This window comes from Eleutherodactylus coqui, chromosome 5 (assembly GCF_035609145.1).
Source record: "Eleutherodactylus coqui strain aEleCoq1 chromosome 5, aEleCoq1.hap1, whole genome shotgun sequence".
Lineage (NCBI taxonomy): Eukaryota > Metazoa > Chordata > Amphibia > Anura > Eleutherodactylidae > Eleutherodactylus > Eleutherodactylus coqui.
In genome coordinates, this window is record NC_089841.1 from 154,518,477 (window position 1) to 154,538,278 (window position 19,802).

Sequence of the window (19,802 nt, forward strand, 5' to 3'; positions counted from 1 at the left end):
CAAATAATGATAAAATTCTGATGCATCCATATTTTAATCACTTTCCATAGACTTTATTGGGTGTCTTTTTCATCAAAGACGGACGAAAGATGCACATTCTGCGCTTTTAAAATGTAACCATTCAAAAATCTGCCTATATAAATGGATACATAGATTTACATTAGCTCCATGTTATGGTTTGTAAAATACAGACAAAACACGGATTGAATATCTAGACGTTTGAAATTGGCCTTAGGGTGGATCAACGCGAGACGTAAAATTAGAGCACAAAGAAGTCCATATAATCAGCTACACACAGGAGGTGCACACCACCTGAAGACCTACTCATCCAAACAATAATAATATCAGCAACCAATGAGGTATCAAAATTCTGGCTTCAATAATATGAAGAATGATTCCAAATCAGTCCTCAGGGACTGATATATGCTTGGCCCTATATCACTCTATGTACACAACTATCACCACCTTAAAGCCTGCTGCAGGATAACCGCTCTGAAGATGGCAACCCTGTATGGAGCCTGCCTCTTACAATAGGTTTCCCTACGCAATCTCCAAAGTGTTCCAAGTATTCCAATGCATTTAATCCTTGTTTCAAAGGGCTGATCATGGCATTTGTCAACAGGGACCAAAGAAAACCCAGCATTAAAAAGTTAATAACAACTACCGAAATGCTCACTGATTAAACTCACTGCAATTTATTGTCTCTGCACCCGGCAAAAAAGCACAAACAGACGTTGTATTAGAGCCCGAGATGATGGAGGTTGTGGCATAAACTATGGGTGCCGGGCATTTATGCAGATACTCACTGGCATTCGTGTCACATTGCACATCACTGCTGCCATGTTTTTAAAAAATAGGTGTGGGACAGAGCTGCCTGGCATCACTTACTACTAGAGATGAGCGAACACCAAAATGTTCGGGTGTTCGTTATTCGAAACGAACTTCCCGCGATGTTCGAGGGTTCGTTTCGAATAACGAACCCCATTGAAGTCAATGGGCGACCAGAGCATTTTTGTATTTCGCCGATGCTCGCTAAGGTTTTCATGTGTGAAAATCTGGGCAATTCAAGAAAGTGATGGGAATGACACAGAAACGGATAGGGCAGGCGAGGGGCTACATGTTGGGCTGCATCTCAAGTTCACAGGTCCCACTATTAAGCCACAATCCCGGCAAGAGTGGGCCCCCCCCTCTCCCAACAACTTTTACTTCTGAAAAGCCCTCATTAGCATGGCATACCTTTGCTAAGCACCACACTAGCTACAACAAAGCACAATCACTGCCCGGATGACACTCCGCTGCCACTTCTCCTGGGTTACATGCTGCCCAACCGCCCCCCCTCCCCCCCACAGCGCACACCAAAGTGTCCCTGCGCAGCCTTCAGCTGCCCTCATGCCACGCCACACTCATATCTATTTAGAAGTGCGTCTGCCATGAGGAGGAACCGCAGGCACACACTGCAGAGGGTTGGCACGGCTAGGCAGCGACCCTCTTTAAAAGGGGCGGGGCGATAGCCCACAATGCTGTACAGAAGCAATGAGAAATAGAATCCTGTGCCACCGCCATCAGGAGCTGCACACGTGGGCATAGCAATGGGGAACCTATGTGCCACACACTATTCATTCTGTCAAGGTGTCTGCATGCCCCAGTCAGACTGGTAATATGTACCTTAACAGTAACCGCGTTGGTGGTAATGTGGTGGTGACTGCGGACCTAGTAGCACGGTTGTATTTTGTTGGTTTTCGGAATGCGGCCAGGATTAAGTGGGCCGTGGCGGGGGGATGGTGTGGGGGCTCTCTTGTTGTGTCGGTAAAGGTGAAATTCTTGGACTGCCACCAGACGAACCAATGCAAAGGCATTTGCCAAGAATGTTTTCCCTGTTGAAGGAGGAGGGGGATGTTTTTGAGGCACTACGTGTCCTCTCCACGTGTCCGTGGTTATATGCACCTTAACAGTAACCGCGTTGGTGGGAAATGGCCTCGCCGCCATCATGTCTTTGGGAAGCCTCTGTTTCCACACCCCAGAGACATACCATTAGCAGCGGTATAGGCAGAGCCCAGAATTCGTAACATTTCAGCCGTAGCATTAGGACAGGCCCCACTAACATATCACTAGCAGCATTATAGGAGGAGCGCAGTCTTCGTTCCATGTCAGCAATAGTAGCACTCAAGACAGGCCCCAGTAACAATTCCGAAGCAGCAGTATAGCGGGAGCGCAGTCTTCGTTCCATGTCAGCAATAGTAGCACTCAAGACAGGCCCCAGTAACAATTCCGAAGCAGCAGTATAGCGGGAGCGCAGTCTTCGTTCCATGTCAGCAATAGTAGCACTCAAGACAGGCCCCAGTAACAATTCTGAAGCAGCAGTATAGTGGGAGCGCAGTCTTAGTTCCATTTCAGTAGCCTTAGTATAGCCAAGGCCCAAGTTACATTTATGTAGCTAAAGTGTAGGCCAACCCCACACACTTTTCTGTACAATGAGTGCAGGCGAAGAACATACAAATTGCTATGATTACACTGTAGGTGAGGGCCCCAAAAAATTGGTGTACCAACAGTACTAATGTACCTCAGTAAAAATTGGCCATGCCCAACCAAGATGGCAGGTGAATCGCTTTGGTTAATGTGGCTTAAGTGGTAACTAGGCCTGGAGGCAGCCCAGTGTAACGAAAAATTGGTTCAAGTTAAAGTTCCAACGCTTTTAAGCGCATTGAAACTTATAAAAATTGTTCAGAAAAATTATTTGAGTGAGCCTTGTGGCCCTAAGAAAAATTGCCCGTTCAGCGTGATTACGTGAGGTTTCAGGAGGAGGAGCAGGAGGAGGAGGAGGAATATTAGACACAGATTGATGAAGCAGAAATGTCCCCGTTTTGGATGGTGAGAGAGAACGTAGCTTCCATCCGCAGGTGCAGCCTACGTATTGCTTACGTATCGCTGCTGTCCGCTGGTGGAGAACAGAAGTCTGGGGAAATCCAGCCTTTGTTCATCTTGATGAGTGTTAGCCTGTCGGCACTGTCGGTTGACAAGCGGCTACGCTTATCTGTGATGATTCCCCCAGCCGCACTAAACACCCTCTCCGACAAGACGCTAGCCGCAGGACAAGCAAGCACCTCCAGGGCATACAGCGCTAGTTCAGGCCACGTGTCCAGCTTCGACACCCAGTAGTTGTAGGGGGCAGAGGCGTCACCGAGGATGGTCGTGCGATTGGCTACGTATTCCCTCACCATCCTTTTACAGTGCTCCCGCCGACTCAGCCTTGACTGGGGAGCGGTGACACAGTCTTGGTGGGGAGCCATAAAGCTGGCCAGGCCCTTAAAGACTGTTGCACTGCCTGGGATGTACATGCTGCTCGATCTCCGCACCTCCCCTGCTACCTTGCCCTCGGTACTGCGCCTTCTGCCACTAGCGCTGTCGGCTGGGAATTTTACCATCAGCATGTCCGCAAGGGTCCTGTGGTATAGCAACACTCTCGAACCCCTTTCCTCTTCGGGAATGAGAGTGGGCAGGTTCTCCTTATAGCGTGGGTTGAGCAGTGTGTACACCCAGTAATCCGTTGTGGCCAGAATGCGTGCAACGCGAGGGTCACGAGAAAGGCATCCTAACATGAAGTCAGCCATGTGTGCCAGGGTACCAGTACGCAACACATGGCTGTCTTCACTAGGAAGATCACTTTCAGGATCCTCCTCCTCCTCCTCCTCCTCAGGTCATACACGCTGAAAGGATGACAGGCAATCAGCCGGTGTACCGTCAGCAGCGGGCCAAGCTGTCTCTTCCCCCTCCTCCTCATCCTCCTCATGCTCCTCCTCCTCCTCCTGTACGCGCTGAGAAATAGACAGGAGGGTGCCCTGACTATCCAGCGGCATGCTGTCTTCCCCCGCCCCCGTTTCCGAGCGCAAAGCAGCTGCCTTTATCGTTTGCAGGGAATTTCTCAACATACATAGCAGAGGAATGGTGACGCTAATGATTGTAGCATCGCCGCTCACCACCTGGGTAGACTCCTCAAAATTACCAAGGACATGGCAGATGTCTGCCAACCAGGCCCACTCTTCTGAAAGGAATTGAGGAGGCTGACTCCCACTGCGCCGCCCATGTTGGAGTTGGTATTCGACTATAGCTCTACGTTGTTCATAGAGCCTGGCCAACATGTGGAGCGTAGAGTTCCACCGTGTGGGCACGTCGCACAGCAGTCGGTGCACTGGCAGCTTAAAGTGATGTTGCAGGGTGCGCAGGGTGGCAGCGTCCGTGTGGGACTTGCGAAAATGTGCGCAGAGCCGGCGCACCTTTACGAGCAGGTCTGACAAGCGTGGGTAGCTTTTCAGAAAGCGCTGAACCACCAAATTAAAGACGTGGGCCAGGCATGGCACGTGCGTGAGGCTGCCGAGCTGCAGAGCCGCCACCAGATTACGGCCGTTGTCACACACGACCATGCCCGGTTGGAGGCTCAGCGGCGCAAGCCAGCGGTCGGTCTGCTGTGTCAGACCCTGCAGCAGTTCGTGGGCCGTGTGCCTCTTATCGCCTAAGCTGAGTAGTTTCAGCACGGCCTGCAGACGCTTGCCCACCGCTGTGCTGCCACACCGCGCGACACCGACTGCTGGCGACATGCTGCTGCTAACACATCTTGATTGCGAGACAGAGGAGGAGGAGGAGGGTGCTTTAGTGGAGGAAGCATACACCTCCGCAGATACCACCACCCAGCTGGGGCCCGCAATTCTGGGGGTGGGTAGGACGTGAGCGGTCCCAGGCTCTGACTCTGTCCCAGCCTCCACTAAATTCACCCAATGTGCCGTCAGGGAGATGTAGTGGCCCTGCCCGCCTGTGCTTGTCCACGTGTCCGTTGTTAAGTGGACCGTGGCAGTAACCGCGTTGGTGAGGGCGCGTACAATGTTGCGGGAGACGTGGTCGTGCAGGGCTGGGACGGCACATCGGGAAAAGTAGTGGCGACTGGGAACTGAGTAGCGTGGGGCCGCCGCCTCCATGATACTTTTGAAGGACTCCGTTTCCACAACCCTATACGGCAGCATCTCCAGGCTGATGAATTTTGCTATGCGGACGGTTAACGTTTGAGCGTGCGGGTGCGTGGCGGCGTACTTGCGCTTGCGCTCCAACAGTTGCGCAAGCGACGGCTGGACGGTGCGCTGAACTACACTGCTGGATGGGGCCGAGGACAGCGGAGATGAGGGTGTGGGTGCAGGCCATGAGGCGGTAGTGCCTGTTTCCTGAGAGGGGGGTTGCATCTCAGTGGCAGGTTGGGGCACAGGGGGAGAGGCAGGGGTGCAAACCGGAGGCGCTGAACGGCCTTCGTCCCACCTTGTGGGGTGCTTGGCCATCATATGTCTGCGCATGGTGGTGGTGGTGAGGCTGTTGGTGTTGGCTCCCCGGCTGAGCTTTGCGCGACAAAGGTTGCACACCACTGTTCGTCGGTCGTCAGGCGTCTCTGTGAAAAACTGCCAGACCTTAGAGCACCTCGGCCTCTGCAGGGTGGCATGGCGCGAGGGGGCGCTTTGGGAAACAGTTGGTGGATTATTCGGTCTGGCCCTGCCTCTACCCCTGGCCACCGCTCTGCCTCTTGCAACCTGCCCTGCTGATGCCCTTGACTCCCCCTCTGAAGACCTGTCCTCCTGAGTAAGCGTTGCACACCAGGTGGGGTCAGTCACCTCATCATCCTGCTGCTCTTCCTCCGAATCCTCTGTGCGCTGCTCCCTCGGACTTACTGCCCTTACTACTACCTCACTGCAAGACAACTGTGTCTGATCGTCATCGTCCTCCTCACCCACAGAAAGTTGTTGAGACAGTTGGCGTAAGTCCCCAGCCTCTTCCCCCGGACCCCAGGAACTTTCGAATGGTTGGGCATCAGTGACGATAAACTCCTCTGGTGGGAGAGGAACCGCTGCTGCCCAATCTAAGCAGGGGCCCGAGAACAGTTCCTGGGAGTGTTCCCGCTCCTGAGCAGGTGTCATTGTAGTGGAGTGAGGAGGCTGGGAGGAAGGAGGAGCAGCAGACAGAGGATTCGGATTGGCAGCAGTGGACGGCGCAGAACTGCGTGTTGACGATAGGTTGCTCGAAGCACTTTCTGCCATCCAGGACAGGACCTGCTCACACTGCTCATTTTCTAATAACCGTCTCCCGCGTGGACCCATTAATTGGGGCGATGAATGTGGGGACGCCAGAAACGTGCCTCTCTCCTAATCGCGCAGCAGTCGGCTGCGACACACCTGGATCAGGAGCTCGGCCTGTGCCCACACCCTGACTTGGCCCTCCGCGTCCCACTGCCTCTAGTGAATGAATAATCTAAGTTTAATAACTGTGCTGTGTCCCTGCTAATGTGTCACAGAATGTGAGGGTAGCAGAGTTATTAACTCTGGCAGAGCAGGTATTTTTTTTCCCAATTAAGGAAAGCAAATGGCGAAGCCAGGAGTAAAACGTAGCTGGGTGCGTCTGATTTTTAAACGTTGCACACGCAGCCAACACGTGTCTACCGCCCTTAGGACGGACAGAGGCAGGACAAATAGAATTATTTTCAGTTTTTTTCCACCAAAAGGCAGCACTGCGTATATTCAATGAACATGAGAAGTTTAATAACTGTGCTGTGTCCCTGCTAATGTGTCACAGAACGTGAGGGTAGCAGAGTTATTAACTCTGGCAGAGCAGGTATTTTTTTTCCCAATTAAGGAAAGCAAATGGCGAAGCCAGGAGTAAAATGTAGCTGGGTGCGTCTGATTTTTAAACGTTGCACACGCAGCCGACACGTGTCCACCGCCCTTAGGACGGACAGAGGCAGGACAAATAGAATTATTTTCAGTTTTTTTCCACCAAAAGGCAGCACTGCGTATATTCAATGAACATGAGAAGTTTAATAACTGTGCTGTGTCCCTGCTAATGTGTCACAGAACGTGAGGGTAGCAGAGTTATTAACTCTGGCAGAGCAGGTATTTTTTTTCCCAATTAAGGAAAGCAAATGGCGAAGCCAGGAGTAAAACGTAGCTGGGTGCGTCTGATTTTTAAACGTTGCACACGCAGCCGACACGTGTCCACCGCCCTTAGGACGGACAGAGGCAGGACAAATAGAATTATTTTCAGTTTTTTTTCCACCAAAAGGCAGCACTGCGTATATTCAATGAACATGAGAAGTTTAATAACTGTGCTGTGTCCCTGCTAATGTGTCACAGAACGTGAGGGTAGCAGAGTTATTAACTCTGGCAGAGCAGGTATTTTTTTTCCCAATTAAGGAAAGCAAATGGCGAAGCCAGGAGTAAAACGTAGCTGGGTGCGTCTGATTTTTAAACGTTGCACACGCAGCCGACACGTGTCCACCGCCCTTAGGACGGACAGAGGCAGGACAAATAGAATTATTTTCAGTTTTTTTCCACCAAAAGGCAGCACTGCGTATATTCAATGAATAATAACTGTGTTGTGGCCCTGCCTACACAATTCTTTCCCTGCAGTATCAATGGAGGGTGCAATGCTCTGCAGAGGCGATTTTGAGAAGAAAAAAAAAATGCAGCACAGCTAACAGCAGCCTGGACAGTACTGCACACGGTTAAATATGGCCCTAGAAAGGACCGTTGAGGTTCTTGAAGGCTACACTCACTCCTAACACTCTCCCTGCCTATGCAGCACTTCTGTCCCTAATGCCGGGTGCAACGCTCTGCAGAGCCAATTTTGAGAAAAAAAATAATTGCCACTGCTAACAGCAGCCAACACACAGCTATCAGTGGCCCTAATAAGGACCTTTGGGGGGTCTTGAAGCCTACACTAACTACCAATTCTTTCCCTACAGCAGCTCCGGTACAAACAGCACTGTCCCTCATCTAACTCACATGGCATCTGAGGCGAGCCGCGGGAGGGGCCGACTTTTATACTCGGGTGACACCTGGTCTTCCCAGCCACTCACTGCAGGGGGGTGGTATAGGGCTTGAACGACGCAGGGGGAAGTTGTAATGCCTTCCCTGTCTTTCAATTGGCCAGAAAAGCGCGCTAACGTCTCAGGGAAGGAAGTGAAAGTAACCCGAACACCGCATGGTGTTCGTTACGAATAACGAACATCCCAAACACCCTAATATTCGCACGAATATCAAGCTCGGACGAACACGTTCGCTCATCTCTACTTACTACCCAATGTCAATCATTCCTGACCACTTTTTTAACAAGGCAAATGGGTGGGTCCCAGTCTTGGATGCTTTGGATGGCAGCATCTCATTCTGCACATTAACAAAAATCAATGGGCAATAGTGCCGGAGCACTGTCCAGATAACAGAAGGTATCCACGATGATCTAAGTATTATAAAAATCAATAGCGCACACATCTACCATCCAAATAGCAAAAGGTATCTAATAAGATCTAAATTATTTGCAGACGTCTCTATGAAGACCCTGAAAGGCTTTTAGATGGAATGAGTAGAATTCAAAAAATCATTCAAACAAGCAAAAGTGAAGAATAATCGTTCAGTCTAAACGCAGCCAACGACCGAATGGTAATCGTTTGCTTTTCCCTTGTTGTTCATTTTATGCAGGCATAAAAATCATCGTTAGCTCATTCACTTATCAATTGTTTTAAACATTACTCAGTCAGTCCACATTCACAGCTAATGTGGTAGGTTTACAACATGAATACTAATAGCATACTGAGTCCTTACCATCCAGTGTTGAATTCCACATGAGCGTCAAAAAATCCAACTATTGGTGCATTGGCTGCCTTCCATCCTTGTATCCTAGCTCGAATTAGTCCTTCCCGTCTGGTATTACGAACTATTTTCACAAGACCAGGGTATCTCTTATTCACATATTGATCCAGATTAAATTTCAATTCGACTGAAACACAGAAAGGGTTTTATTGCATAAATGTTATTGCGTATCACACAGCGAAGATACTATAATGTAAGACTTGGTTAATATGTTTATTTGGCTAATTTTACCTGGTTTACTTAGAGCTCAGCAAAGTCTTGGTGATTTGGATTGAGTTATGGGTCTTATTCTTAAACTTTGGCCCCGGATACTTGACTACATGCTCTTACATGTAGGGTATGTAGTGTAACAGCACCCATTCAACCAGATTCATTTCATCCCAGGTGCATTGTAAACTCGCTTCAAGCTCAGAAATGCAAGTGCTTTTGGATATACGGGCACTACTGATAATGGACTATATAGTGGTGCATTACTACATTTGTATATATGTTTGATAGATGCAAATTTTAACGAAGAAAGTATGCAACTGGTGTATACACCACAAGTATATCAATTAATTTATTGTTCAGTTTTTAACCCTTTAACACTTCAGGGTGTACATTTATGTCACAGAGGTTTGTGGTTTGTATAGAAGGGATCAGTGGTGGTCGATCCTGCTCGATACGATGCGGATGCTGGGGGTTTCTTAAAGCTGACACTTGCCAGAAACATCACTGATCAGTACTGCCATTGATTGCAGTTGCTAAGCCTTTAAATGCCACACTCAATTCTGACAGTGGCATTTAAATCCTTGATTAGAGTTTGGGAGCCCTGAATGGTTCCCTCAATGAGATTGTGGGGTGCTGTTAAGGTTGCCATAGCAGTTGGGGTCTTCTGAAAGCCCCCAGGGCTGTTATTGCAGATTGCCTCTCAAGTGAAGCCTTTGCAGTAACTTGATAAATTGCCTATGGTATACATCATAACTGCAGGAGTGAGCAAACCATGAAAAAGAAAATTTAAAATCAGTTTATCTATTAAAAAAATAAAAGGTAATAGAAGTTAAAAAAAACAACTTTTTAACATATTTATAATAAAAAAATCTAAATAAAAAACTCAAACATAGTTAGTATCGCTGTATCTGTAAAAGTCCAATCTATTAAAGTATGAATTATTTACCCCGCATAGTGAACATTGTCAGAATTGTGCATTTTTGGTCACCCCATCCCCAAGTAAAAATATGTTCTAAAAAGCGGTCAAAAAGTCATATGTACTCCAGTATGGTACCGATAGAAAATATGGGACGTCCCACAAAAAAAGCGGGTGGGGGAGTGGGAGGAGAGAAATCTCCTGCACTGCCCTGCTCCCCTGCTGGCCACTTCGTGACCCAACCAGCTCTGCTAGTTCCTGTGCAGGAGCAATGGAGCATGGAGACACAGGGACGAGTGTCGGACATCGTTTGCCCGACACTTGTCCTGTGTAAATGGACCTTTACAGGTATAGTATGGTAACAGTTGAACTTCTTCACAGAAAAAAATCATTTCAATATTGATTAAAATAGTTTAGTAGAAATATATAGGCAGTAGTTATTTCATCTTATCAGAAACAATCTCTTTCAGATGGGAAGCTTCTGCTCACTGTGGTTTCAGCTCAGGGCATCACTGACAAATGGCTGATATTGCAGGGGAAAGCAGAGGCCAGTGGGTATTGCAGTGAAAATTTACAGTAGCATTACATGGTTGTCATTCTGGTGCTCATGCAAGACACATAGGCTTAAGCCCACCAGACCAGGAGCTGCTCTTACAGTTTCATTTTCTGCCTCATAGAGGAGGGTCTTAAGTAGGGAACCCCTTTCTATGATAACCATGTTACATAATATGGGAATAGAAAAGGGCTGTCAAAATGAGATAATCTCTTAAAATACTATATTTATATTAAAAGAATTAAAAGTCATGCTTTTGATAGAGTACTGTGCAAAAGATTTAGATAAGTGTGGAAAAATGCTGCCAAGTAAGAAGGCTTTTCAAAAATTGAAGGCCTCTGACTCCAAATTTATTCTGCTTCAAGACAACCACCCCAAACATAAAGCCAACGTCATTAACAACTATCTTCAGCTTAAACAATAAAAGGATGTCTTGGGAGGGACACAGAGCCCTGCTATCGACATCATCGTGTTAGTCTGGGATTACATGAAGAGACAGAAGGATTTGAGCAAGCCTACTACATTCACAGAAGATCTGTTGTTAGTTCTCCAAGATGTTTGGAACAACCTCCCTTCTGAGTTCCTCCACAAACTGCGTGCATATATACCTAGAATAGATGTTGTTTGGAAGACAAAGAATCATCACACCAAATATTGATTTGATTTAGATTTTTCTTTTGTTCATTCACTTAGCATTTTGCTAATTAACAAAAAAATGAACACCTTTGTTTTTTTAAAGCATCCTTACTTTGCAGCATTTTTTACACACCAGCATAAAACTTTTGCGCAGTATTGTATATTAACCCTCTCCAATCCACTGCCTGATGTCTAAAGACATTATGATTTAAGACTGTACAGCTCTGATGTTGGAAGACGTCCGTCGGGGTTCTCTTACTGTATATTGCCAGCCTCTCTGCTGTCGGAGCCTATCCAATATGTCACCTCATGCAGTACTGGCTTTAGCCAGCATATAGCGCCATTGTATAACAGCAGAAAAAGAGTAAGCCCCCTAGGAAAACCAGAATACAAATTGGATTGGAAAGGGTTAACATAACAATGCCACAGAATAGCAGTTGTCATTAGCTAAAATCTATGGTACTTAAAAAATTGAAAAAAAATCAATAGTCCAGTCTTTGTAGAATTCCAATAAAGGAAAAATATTTTCATATCTGTAGTAAGCGCAGCAAGAGATAAAACTCCTTCAATTAAATGTGTTAACAATTCCTGCAATTACAGTAAATGTATTGCCCCAGCTTGTGAAGCTGCCAATTTCAGAAATGAATATTTACTATCTGGATCAGGTATATTATCTAACGTGCAAAAACATTAATTAAGTTTAGCGGTTTATAGATAAAAGCAGCCTATTCAGTCCATAAATTTTAAAATGAGTGGTGCTTTTTTTACAGTGAGCGTGGGACAACTTGGGAAATTTTAAATTATGTTGAAGTATCGTGCCACTGAGTGCAATCTAATACTTGATGGTTTGATTTGCTCATGAATTTCACAAACTAGGGATGAATGGCTACAAATTTCTTCAAAGTGACGGCTGTGTAAGCGAAAATATCTCCATTTACTGAGATAGATAATTTGTGCTTCCCCTGGCCAAGCAAAATAAAAGATCCTATGCTCACCTCTTTTGTGTTCTTGCAGCTCCAGAATCCCCTCTGACGCTGTGTTTACAGGCTAAAGTCAGCCTATTGACAGGACATCACAGGCGATTGCAGTCAATCACACACCTCAACATTCGAGTGCTGAGGTCTGTAGTTGACTGTAACAGCCTGTGATGTCCCATTCACAAACTGTAAACAGGCCCAGCGTGGAGCACTAAGGCACTACACTGGACATGTGGGGAGCCAAGATGGGTGAGTAGAGTATCAATTATTACATTTGGCTAGGGGCATGAATTAAAAAAAACTCATACAGCACCTTTAAGGAGCACTGCTGCTCCTTAATTTCAACAAAATGGGTATCCAGCAGTTGGCACCCACAAATCAGCAAGAGATGACATATCTTAGTAATACTTTGTGCCTCCAGCCTTTCCCCTGCCATGCATTCTACCACTGGCACTGCAGCCCTTCACATCAGTGCCTTTTAGATACTGCTCCACTGAGATACCATTGTACAAACCCACTACTGCTTCCTCTGTATACACTCAGCTTATCTGATGAAGAGGCCTCCTGCCTCAAAACCTAGATGAGGCATCCCACTTGATTTGCAGCACCATCATCACAACTTTAATATTTAGTGATTTGTGACAAAGGACCTAAATTCAATTCACCAAACTAATGTTTTGAGGCACATTTGGATATGCTCCACCCATCTTTTTCATCTATACTTATCTGACATCCTAGTAATATGTTATCATTTTCTGTGATCAAAAAACCTCTTTAACAATAAAAATGAATATACATAATATTTAGTAGGTATTTTTAGACACTCATAGTAGATTATAATTTCTAACATCAAACTTTTGAACTCCAGGCATATATCTTTTGTTACATGTTTAGCCATGAACTTTAGCTTCGCCATGTATGATACAACTGTTTATTGACAAACATAAAATCACAAGCAGAGCTTCACAGTTTTCTGGCATTGTGAAAGACAGATGTTTTATGGCTGCAATTGCTATGTCAATGTACATACAGGATCAAAGATTACAAGTTTAGTAAGAATGAAGATGTTTTCTTTTCATATAAAACATAAATAAAGTACAGATATAGTAGTAATAAATACATGTGCCTGGACATAGCCATAGCAACCAACGAAGAACATATACTGCTTACACTGTTGGCTGCATTCAAAGAACTGGAATCTCCCAAAAGAAGTTCAAATTATATTACTACGGGACATTTTATTTTGTTCTGTCACTGAAGAGTTTTATTTATTAAAAGGCTTTATGGCCCCTTTATTTCTATATAGTTGTTAGTTTTTATCCCTCTTGTCAATTGACAGTAGTTACAGTTCAAAGACAATATAATAAAATTCTTATCAGCAGGCACAAGACAGGATAATCCATATTTTGAAGTGTGGGATAGTTTTCCTTTTTTATAATAGTTTCACTTACCGTTGTCACTGTTGTCATCCACTAGGATGATTTCTTTGAGTAGATGGGATGGAGTGTGGTTGACCACACTGTGCACTGAACGCAGAATGACAGACAAAGCTTCATTTACAAAAATAAAGACCACAGCAATCTGAGGCAGGTCATCTGGATAACTCATCTGTTTACACCTGGAAATATAGGACAAAGAAAAGGTCATGTAGATAACTGGACTAATTACACCTACTGCAAATACCTATTGACACATGCTTCCATCAATAGACTTCAGGCGTAGAAACAAAAGTGATCTGTAAATTACTTGTCTCAACATTGGCAAATGCAGTAAATGCAGTTTAAGATTTTCTCTTGTGTATCCTATACCCGATACTGGACGCTTCCTCAGTAAAGACTTTTCTAACAGGTCGACAATATTGTCCAATTAATCTATCACTCTTCTCACTCTGCTACTGCCTCTCCTTTTCTCAGTTCTTTTTCAGTTGTGGTCACTTAGCAAATGCACCAAAAATTCTCACAGTAACATATAAAGTGCTTCCCAACTTGACAGCTACCTACTTCTCATCTCTAGTCTTAACACAGCATGACGCCTCCACTAAAGGCCCTTTTAGACAGAACGAGAATCTTCTCGTTTTTCTGAGCAAACGAGCTAGTGATGTCAACACCAACTTGTTCGCTCTCGGGCAGCCTGTTAAGACTGCACAATTCTCATTATCGTTCAGTGTTTCCCAATCCTATGTGAAACACTCAACGATCATTGTTTAAACTGCCCAACAATATGCTGGCTGAAATTGAACGACGAGCAATAACCTCACGATCCTCGTTCTTTGTTCTGTTGTTGGCTCACATTTAAACTGAATAATTCATTCACTTTTGTTTGTTTGAATGATTTTGTGTAAGATAATTGTTCCATCTAAACACACCATAAAGAAATGACCTTCTTCTCTCCTCTTATCTGCTCTTCATGCTCCCACATGCTTCACTTCTCCAGGTTGTTGTAACCCTACCTTCCTCACAACCTCATATACAGTTGAGCTGGGGTCACATGAGTGGATTTGAATAGCAGATTCTGCTATCGACGTCCACGTGGACGATATACACTGACAGGCATGAATTATCACCAGTTTGCTCAGACGTGTGGGTAGGAATTGCAAATTCTGCAAGCGGAAGAAGAATCGCAGCATGCTCTATTTTAGCACGGATTCCGCAGTGACGGCCTCTATTGAAGTCAATAGATGCGAGTATTCCATTGCCTGTGTGCAATTAACATTGCGTATGAGAGGCATAAACGCTCGCAACTTCATAGGAAAATAGATAGAAAAGTCGAAAATGCCAGCTGAAGAGGAAAATGAGATCTTTCTTCCCCGCAGATGATAGGCTGTGCATTCACGTACATTTGCACAGAAAAACTCGCTTTTGCAATCTTATGCAACCATTCCCATTTACTTTCATGCGGATGTGGAATACAACCCATTCGTGTGAGGCTTGCCTTGTTTATGTAACTCCAAACCACAAGTGCTACTGCTACCAAACCATCTTTGGTTTCCTTCATCTTATTGTAAATTGGAAGTTAGTTTTGGCATATAAATGCACATAATACAACCTGGAGAAAGAAAATGCTTGTATGTCAATTCCTGTTGACTATTTCTTCCTCATTCCCTTAATAAACAATAAAATGTGTCATCATCTCCATATGGATAAGAAGTGCATGAAGATTTAAGCTGACCTATATAGATACATTAAATAAATATATATATATATATATATATATATCTATATATATAAAATTGAATGTATGTCTGTCTGCGTGCGTGCGTGTCTGCGTGCGTGTCTGTTTGTCCTTTATGCGCTACTACACCATTCATCCGATCGCCATGAAACTTTGGGAAGTTGTTAAGTACACTCCTGGGAAGATTATAGGCATAGTACAAATATCCTACGATAAATGGCTCGCGAGCGTCGTCGAAAGTTACGCCCCCCCCCCACGTAGATCGAATAAGTAAGCCACCTGCTATTGTGATGTCATCACTGATGTCATCAACATCGGACGCCCTTGAACATGCCCCAACATGTTCTATAAAGCTGCATTGTGATGTCATTAAGGCTGTATTATGACACGTACAGCTTGGAACCACTAGAGCACGCCAGCCAATTACCATTGGAGTTGGAAGTGGGTAAACAAGTACTAGGATATCTTCCTAAGAAGCCACAGCAGCCGGATAAATTGTATGTTCCACCCAACGGCTATTTTATTCAGCCCGCAAGGGGGAAGCAGCGGCCTACAAAATCTCATTCAGGTAGGTAGGTTCAGTTCTTGGAGGTTGGGGAATGCTTATGGGCAAGGCCTTATGTCTCATCCCAACTTAATTCTCTCACTTCCCAATGTCATAGAAACTTAAAATTTGGCACGAGCATTGATTATGTCATAAATAGGAAAAGTTAATGGGTCCCAACTCGATTATTCAATTCAAAGCGCCAAAGAATTAGCGTTCAAATTTTTCGTACGGAATCTAATTCTCTCATTTCCTGATGTCATAGATAGATAGATAGATAGACTGTATGCAATAACCCTGATAGATAGATAGATAGATAGATAGATAGATAGATAGACTGTATGCAATGACACGTACAGCTTGAAACCATAAATACTAGAGCACGCCAGCCATTTACAGTCAGTCTCCATTGGAGTTGGAAGTGGGCAAACATGTACTAGGCTATCTTCCCAAGAAGCCACAGCAGCCAGATAAATTGGATGTTCCACACAACGGCTATTTTATTCAGCCTGCAAGGGGGAAGCAGCGGCCTACAAAACCTCAGTGGTCGCTGCTGCCGTCATCTAGATATATAAAAACGAATGTATGTATGTATGTCTGTCTTCGCAGCAACGCGCGACGGGTACGCTAGTATATATATATATATATATATATATATATATATATAAAAGTGAAAGCCCTCACTGATTGACTGACTTGCCACTAATTCTCTAACTTCCCAGCATTGTACAAACATGAAATTTTGCAGGAGCATTCTTTAGATCCTGAATAGGAAAAGTAAAAGGGGTCACAACTCGATTATTCAGTGCTAAGTGCCAAAGTATTGGCACCCCTGGGTAATGTACCTAATCTAAATCTCTAACTTCTCGGTGTCGTACAAACATGAAATTTGTCATGACCATTCTTTAGGTCCTAAATAGGAAAAGTAAAGGGGTCACAACTTGATTATTCAATGCTAATTGCAAAAGTAAGTGCACATCTATGTAATGTAACTTCCCCGTATCATACAAATGAGAAATTTGGAACGAGCATTCTTTAAGTCTTAAATGAGGAGAATGGATGAGTGTCACATTCTGCAGAGGGACATCAGTACATGCAGCCTGAGGAGAATCTAATGTGCCTCTATGTGTATACATATTTTATTCCTCAGTTCCTCTAAAGTAACCTTGACTTCATAAAATGGGTACCTATTATTAAACATGAACCAGGAGTTTTTAAGATTCCAAACATCATAGTTTGATCATGTAAACTTGATTACCATTCTTTACACAAACTCAGTCAACATTTGTTTTCCAAGCCTTATACTAGTCCTCTTATTGGCTCGCTCACAGGGAATTTTATATATAAAAAGCTAGGGACAAAGTTGAGAGGAGAAGTGAGCTCAGATTGGACCAAACATCTAGACACTACTACTCTCATGAAATTCCTGGGTCATTTGTGCATGTAACTTTTCAGGACTGATTGAAGCTAAGTACTCTAATGATTTACTCTTTGCCTACTTATTTTACTTTGTTAGTATTTATATTGATTAGTCTTATATCCTTATTGTCTGTTCTATTTGATTTATTGTTTTACATATCTTTATGCTATATTTAGTAAATTCATATTTTACCTAATTATTGTATTGCCATTTTTTATGCATTACAATCTTTGAATCCACTGTAACATACAGACATGAATGATCATACTATGGATCACTGCATCGAACATTTGTACGGACACACTTCCAAACGTATTGCCCTTTAAAACAGCTCCAAATGCACAGAATATATATCCATGATATTTTTCCTACCCTACAAAGAAAATGCACTACTTTCTATGACTGGTATAGAGAATCAGCACACAACAAACAGCGGCTAATTTGATCTGAATATACGTTACGATTTTAGTTGATTGATGATAAAATCGAATAAAATGTGAGACTGGACCTGAATAAAATAAATGAAAAGATGATTTTGATTCTGTATCTTCACAGGCAATGTTACATATTTCAAGTTGCAGGAAAGAACAATAGGAAAGTCTCATCTTTTAAATTTATTTTCCTGCACCTGACTCGCAGATCTCTGGAGAGATAAAGAAAAGATGGCACTTTAAAACTGTCAGCCTTGGTTAAGGATCTCAGTAACTCACATGTGGCCTTTCAAGTCTTTACATTTTTCCTTGGAATTTTTAACTGGTGAAAACGTTTGCAGTTAGGATCAGTCAAGACTCACTCGGGGATGCTTGAGATTTCTTGTTATATATGTTGTTTTTTCTTTTACACATATAACTTATTTTATAGGACATAGTGCTATAATGGCCAATTATTGAAGTGCATTCTGTGGGCTTCCAAAACACTTCTGAGATTCAATATAGTGATAAAATTTAAGATTGTAGAGGTCTCCTCCGATTTTATAATTTCTTGTGCTTGATTAAATCTACCTTAATGCATTATTGTTATTAATATTATGTTTATTAGGGCTCTATGAAAGATCCATCTTTACTGTATAGAGGATTGTAAAGACGGTTCTTTGGCTTGATGAACCTTACAAAGTTGTCAGGAAGACAAAAAAAATTCCTTATTTTCTCAATGTATTTTTTTACCAAATACTATTAAATTATGCGTATTGTAACCTTAAATTGAATCTCTGGACAAATGTTGCATTAGAGTTTGAACTTTCTTTAAAAGAGAAAGTTCTTTAAAAACTATTTTCTAAGATCTAGGATCACCACTAATCCAGAAATAAAGGGCTGTGACAAAATGCTTTGGCGCTGCTGAGAGTGTGATATTATTGAAAATCTGCATTTTAGACAAATGGTTACTCAAATTAGTCTTATTTTGCTTAGATTTATGTCATATTTCCAGTAACAGACATCTGTGCAGTGCCATAAGAGCTTGAGTAGTGCACAGAGTCCTTTTAGAGATAGTCCAAAATCAAAGTCCTCACCAGTGCCATTGTCTCACTTGCACCTATGTCAAATAAGATTATATTGACTTGACTGCTCCTTTATTATACTTGAAATACACAAAACCGGATTGTTCTATCTGCTTGTTGAAATGAAGAAAAGATGAAAAGTAAAAACAAAAATGGAACCTATCCAATACGAAGGAATGCACAATAAATGTAAGCTTTTACACAATAAATCAATCACGATACATCATATTATTCTTTATTGCAACTGACTTAACACCTCTCCTTGCAGTTCTATCAGTATAATCTAAGTGGTTTATATGAAATAACTTGTCCATTCGTCATTTTTGTATATGACCCAAACTCATGGACTTCATGTAATCAATCTAGCAGTTGTGTCCCACTTCCGCTATTTCATCATGGATGTTGAGAGCTATCATTATTCCACATATAATGGCTCGTTGAAATGAGAAAACCCAACCACTCGTCACCCATGCTGACCTTCTCTTCCAGAGAGCAGAAGCATTTGTGATAGATTACTCGCCGTTACCGTAGCTACCCTTGGCCTCCATCTCAGTAATGTGTTTGATGTAAAATTTCAGGTGCATAAACCGTGCAGTTACAATGCTGTTAACAGCCGACACTTGTTGGATACATTTGAAATATGAATTAGGTGATGCCTGGATGCACATGACTAATTTGAATGAACAGACAATATATTGCAACTGATTGATTCCGTGAAAGTTTCAACCAACATTTACAAACTCCACCAAGCTTTGCTTTAGGAACACAGACATTCACTGTGATCTGCGCTGTAACTGGAGTTTGTACTTAGGAAAACCTAAGCTGTAAGAGGATACCAGTAGATAGATATGACAATTGAAAATGATGCATGTAAATAATCTATCATTAATAATTTTTTTTTCTTTTATTAATACGTTTTTGGTCTATATAAGAGAACTAATAAGGAAATTACAATTCTGTATTTATAATTTATCCATAATTTCTTCTAGAATTCCTATGATACTGTCATGTCCGTACAGGCTGTGGGAACAATGACCTAAAAGGATGCAACCCAAATATAGGTTGGACGGTAAACAGACACTAGAAGGGGGATGCTAACGAATGGAAACAGAAACATAAACCAGAATGTGTATACACGCTGCACATCCAACAACGATTGAGAAACTCTAAAACATCTACCAATAACACTAACACACATAAGCAGATGG

General features: G+C 43.3%; 1 protein-coding gene across 1 annotated transcript in view; it reads right to left on the reverse strand.

The window, feature by feature from the left end:
- Positions 1-19,802, reverse strand: part of GALNT9 (polypeptide N-acetylgalactosaminyltransferase 9) — a 326,026-nt gene that overhangs the window by 216,792 nt on the left and 89,432 nt on the right. The window contains exons 3-4 of the mRNA XM_066601931.1: positions 13,416-13,582; positions 8,625-8,799 (exon numbers count right to left, since the gene is read on the reverse strand). Coding sequence (XP_066458028.1) covers positions 8,625-8,799; positions 13,416-13,582 — 342 coding nt within the window. The remainder of the gene's footprint in view (positions 1-8,624; positions 8,800-13,415; positions 13,583-19,802) is intronic.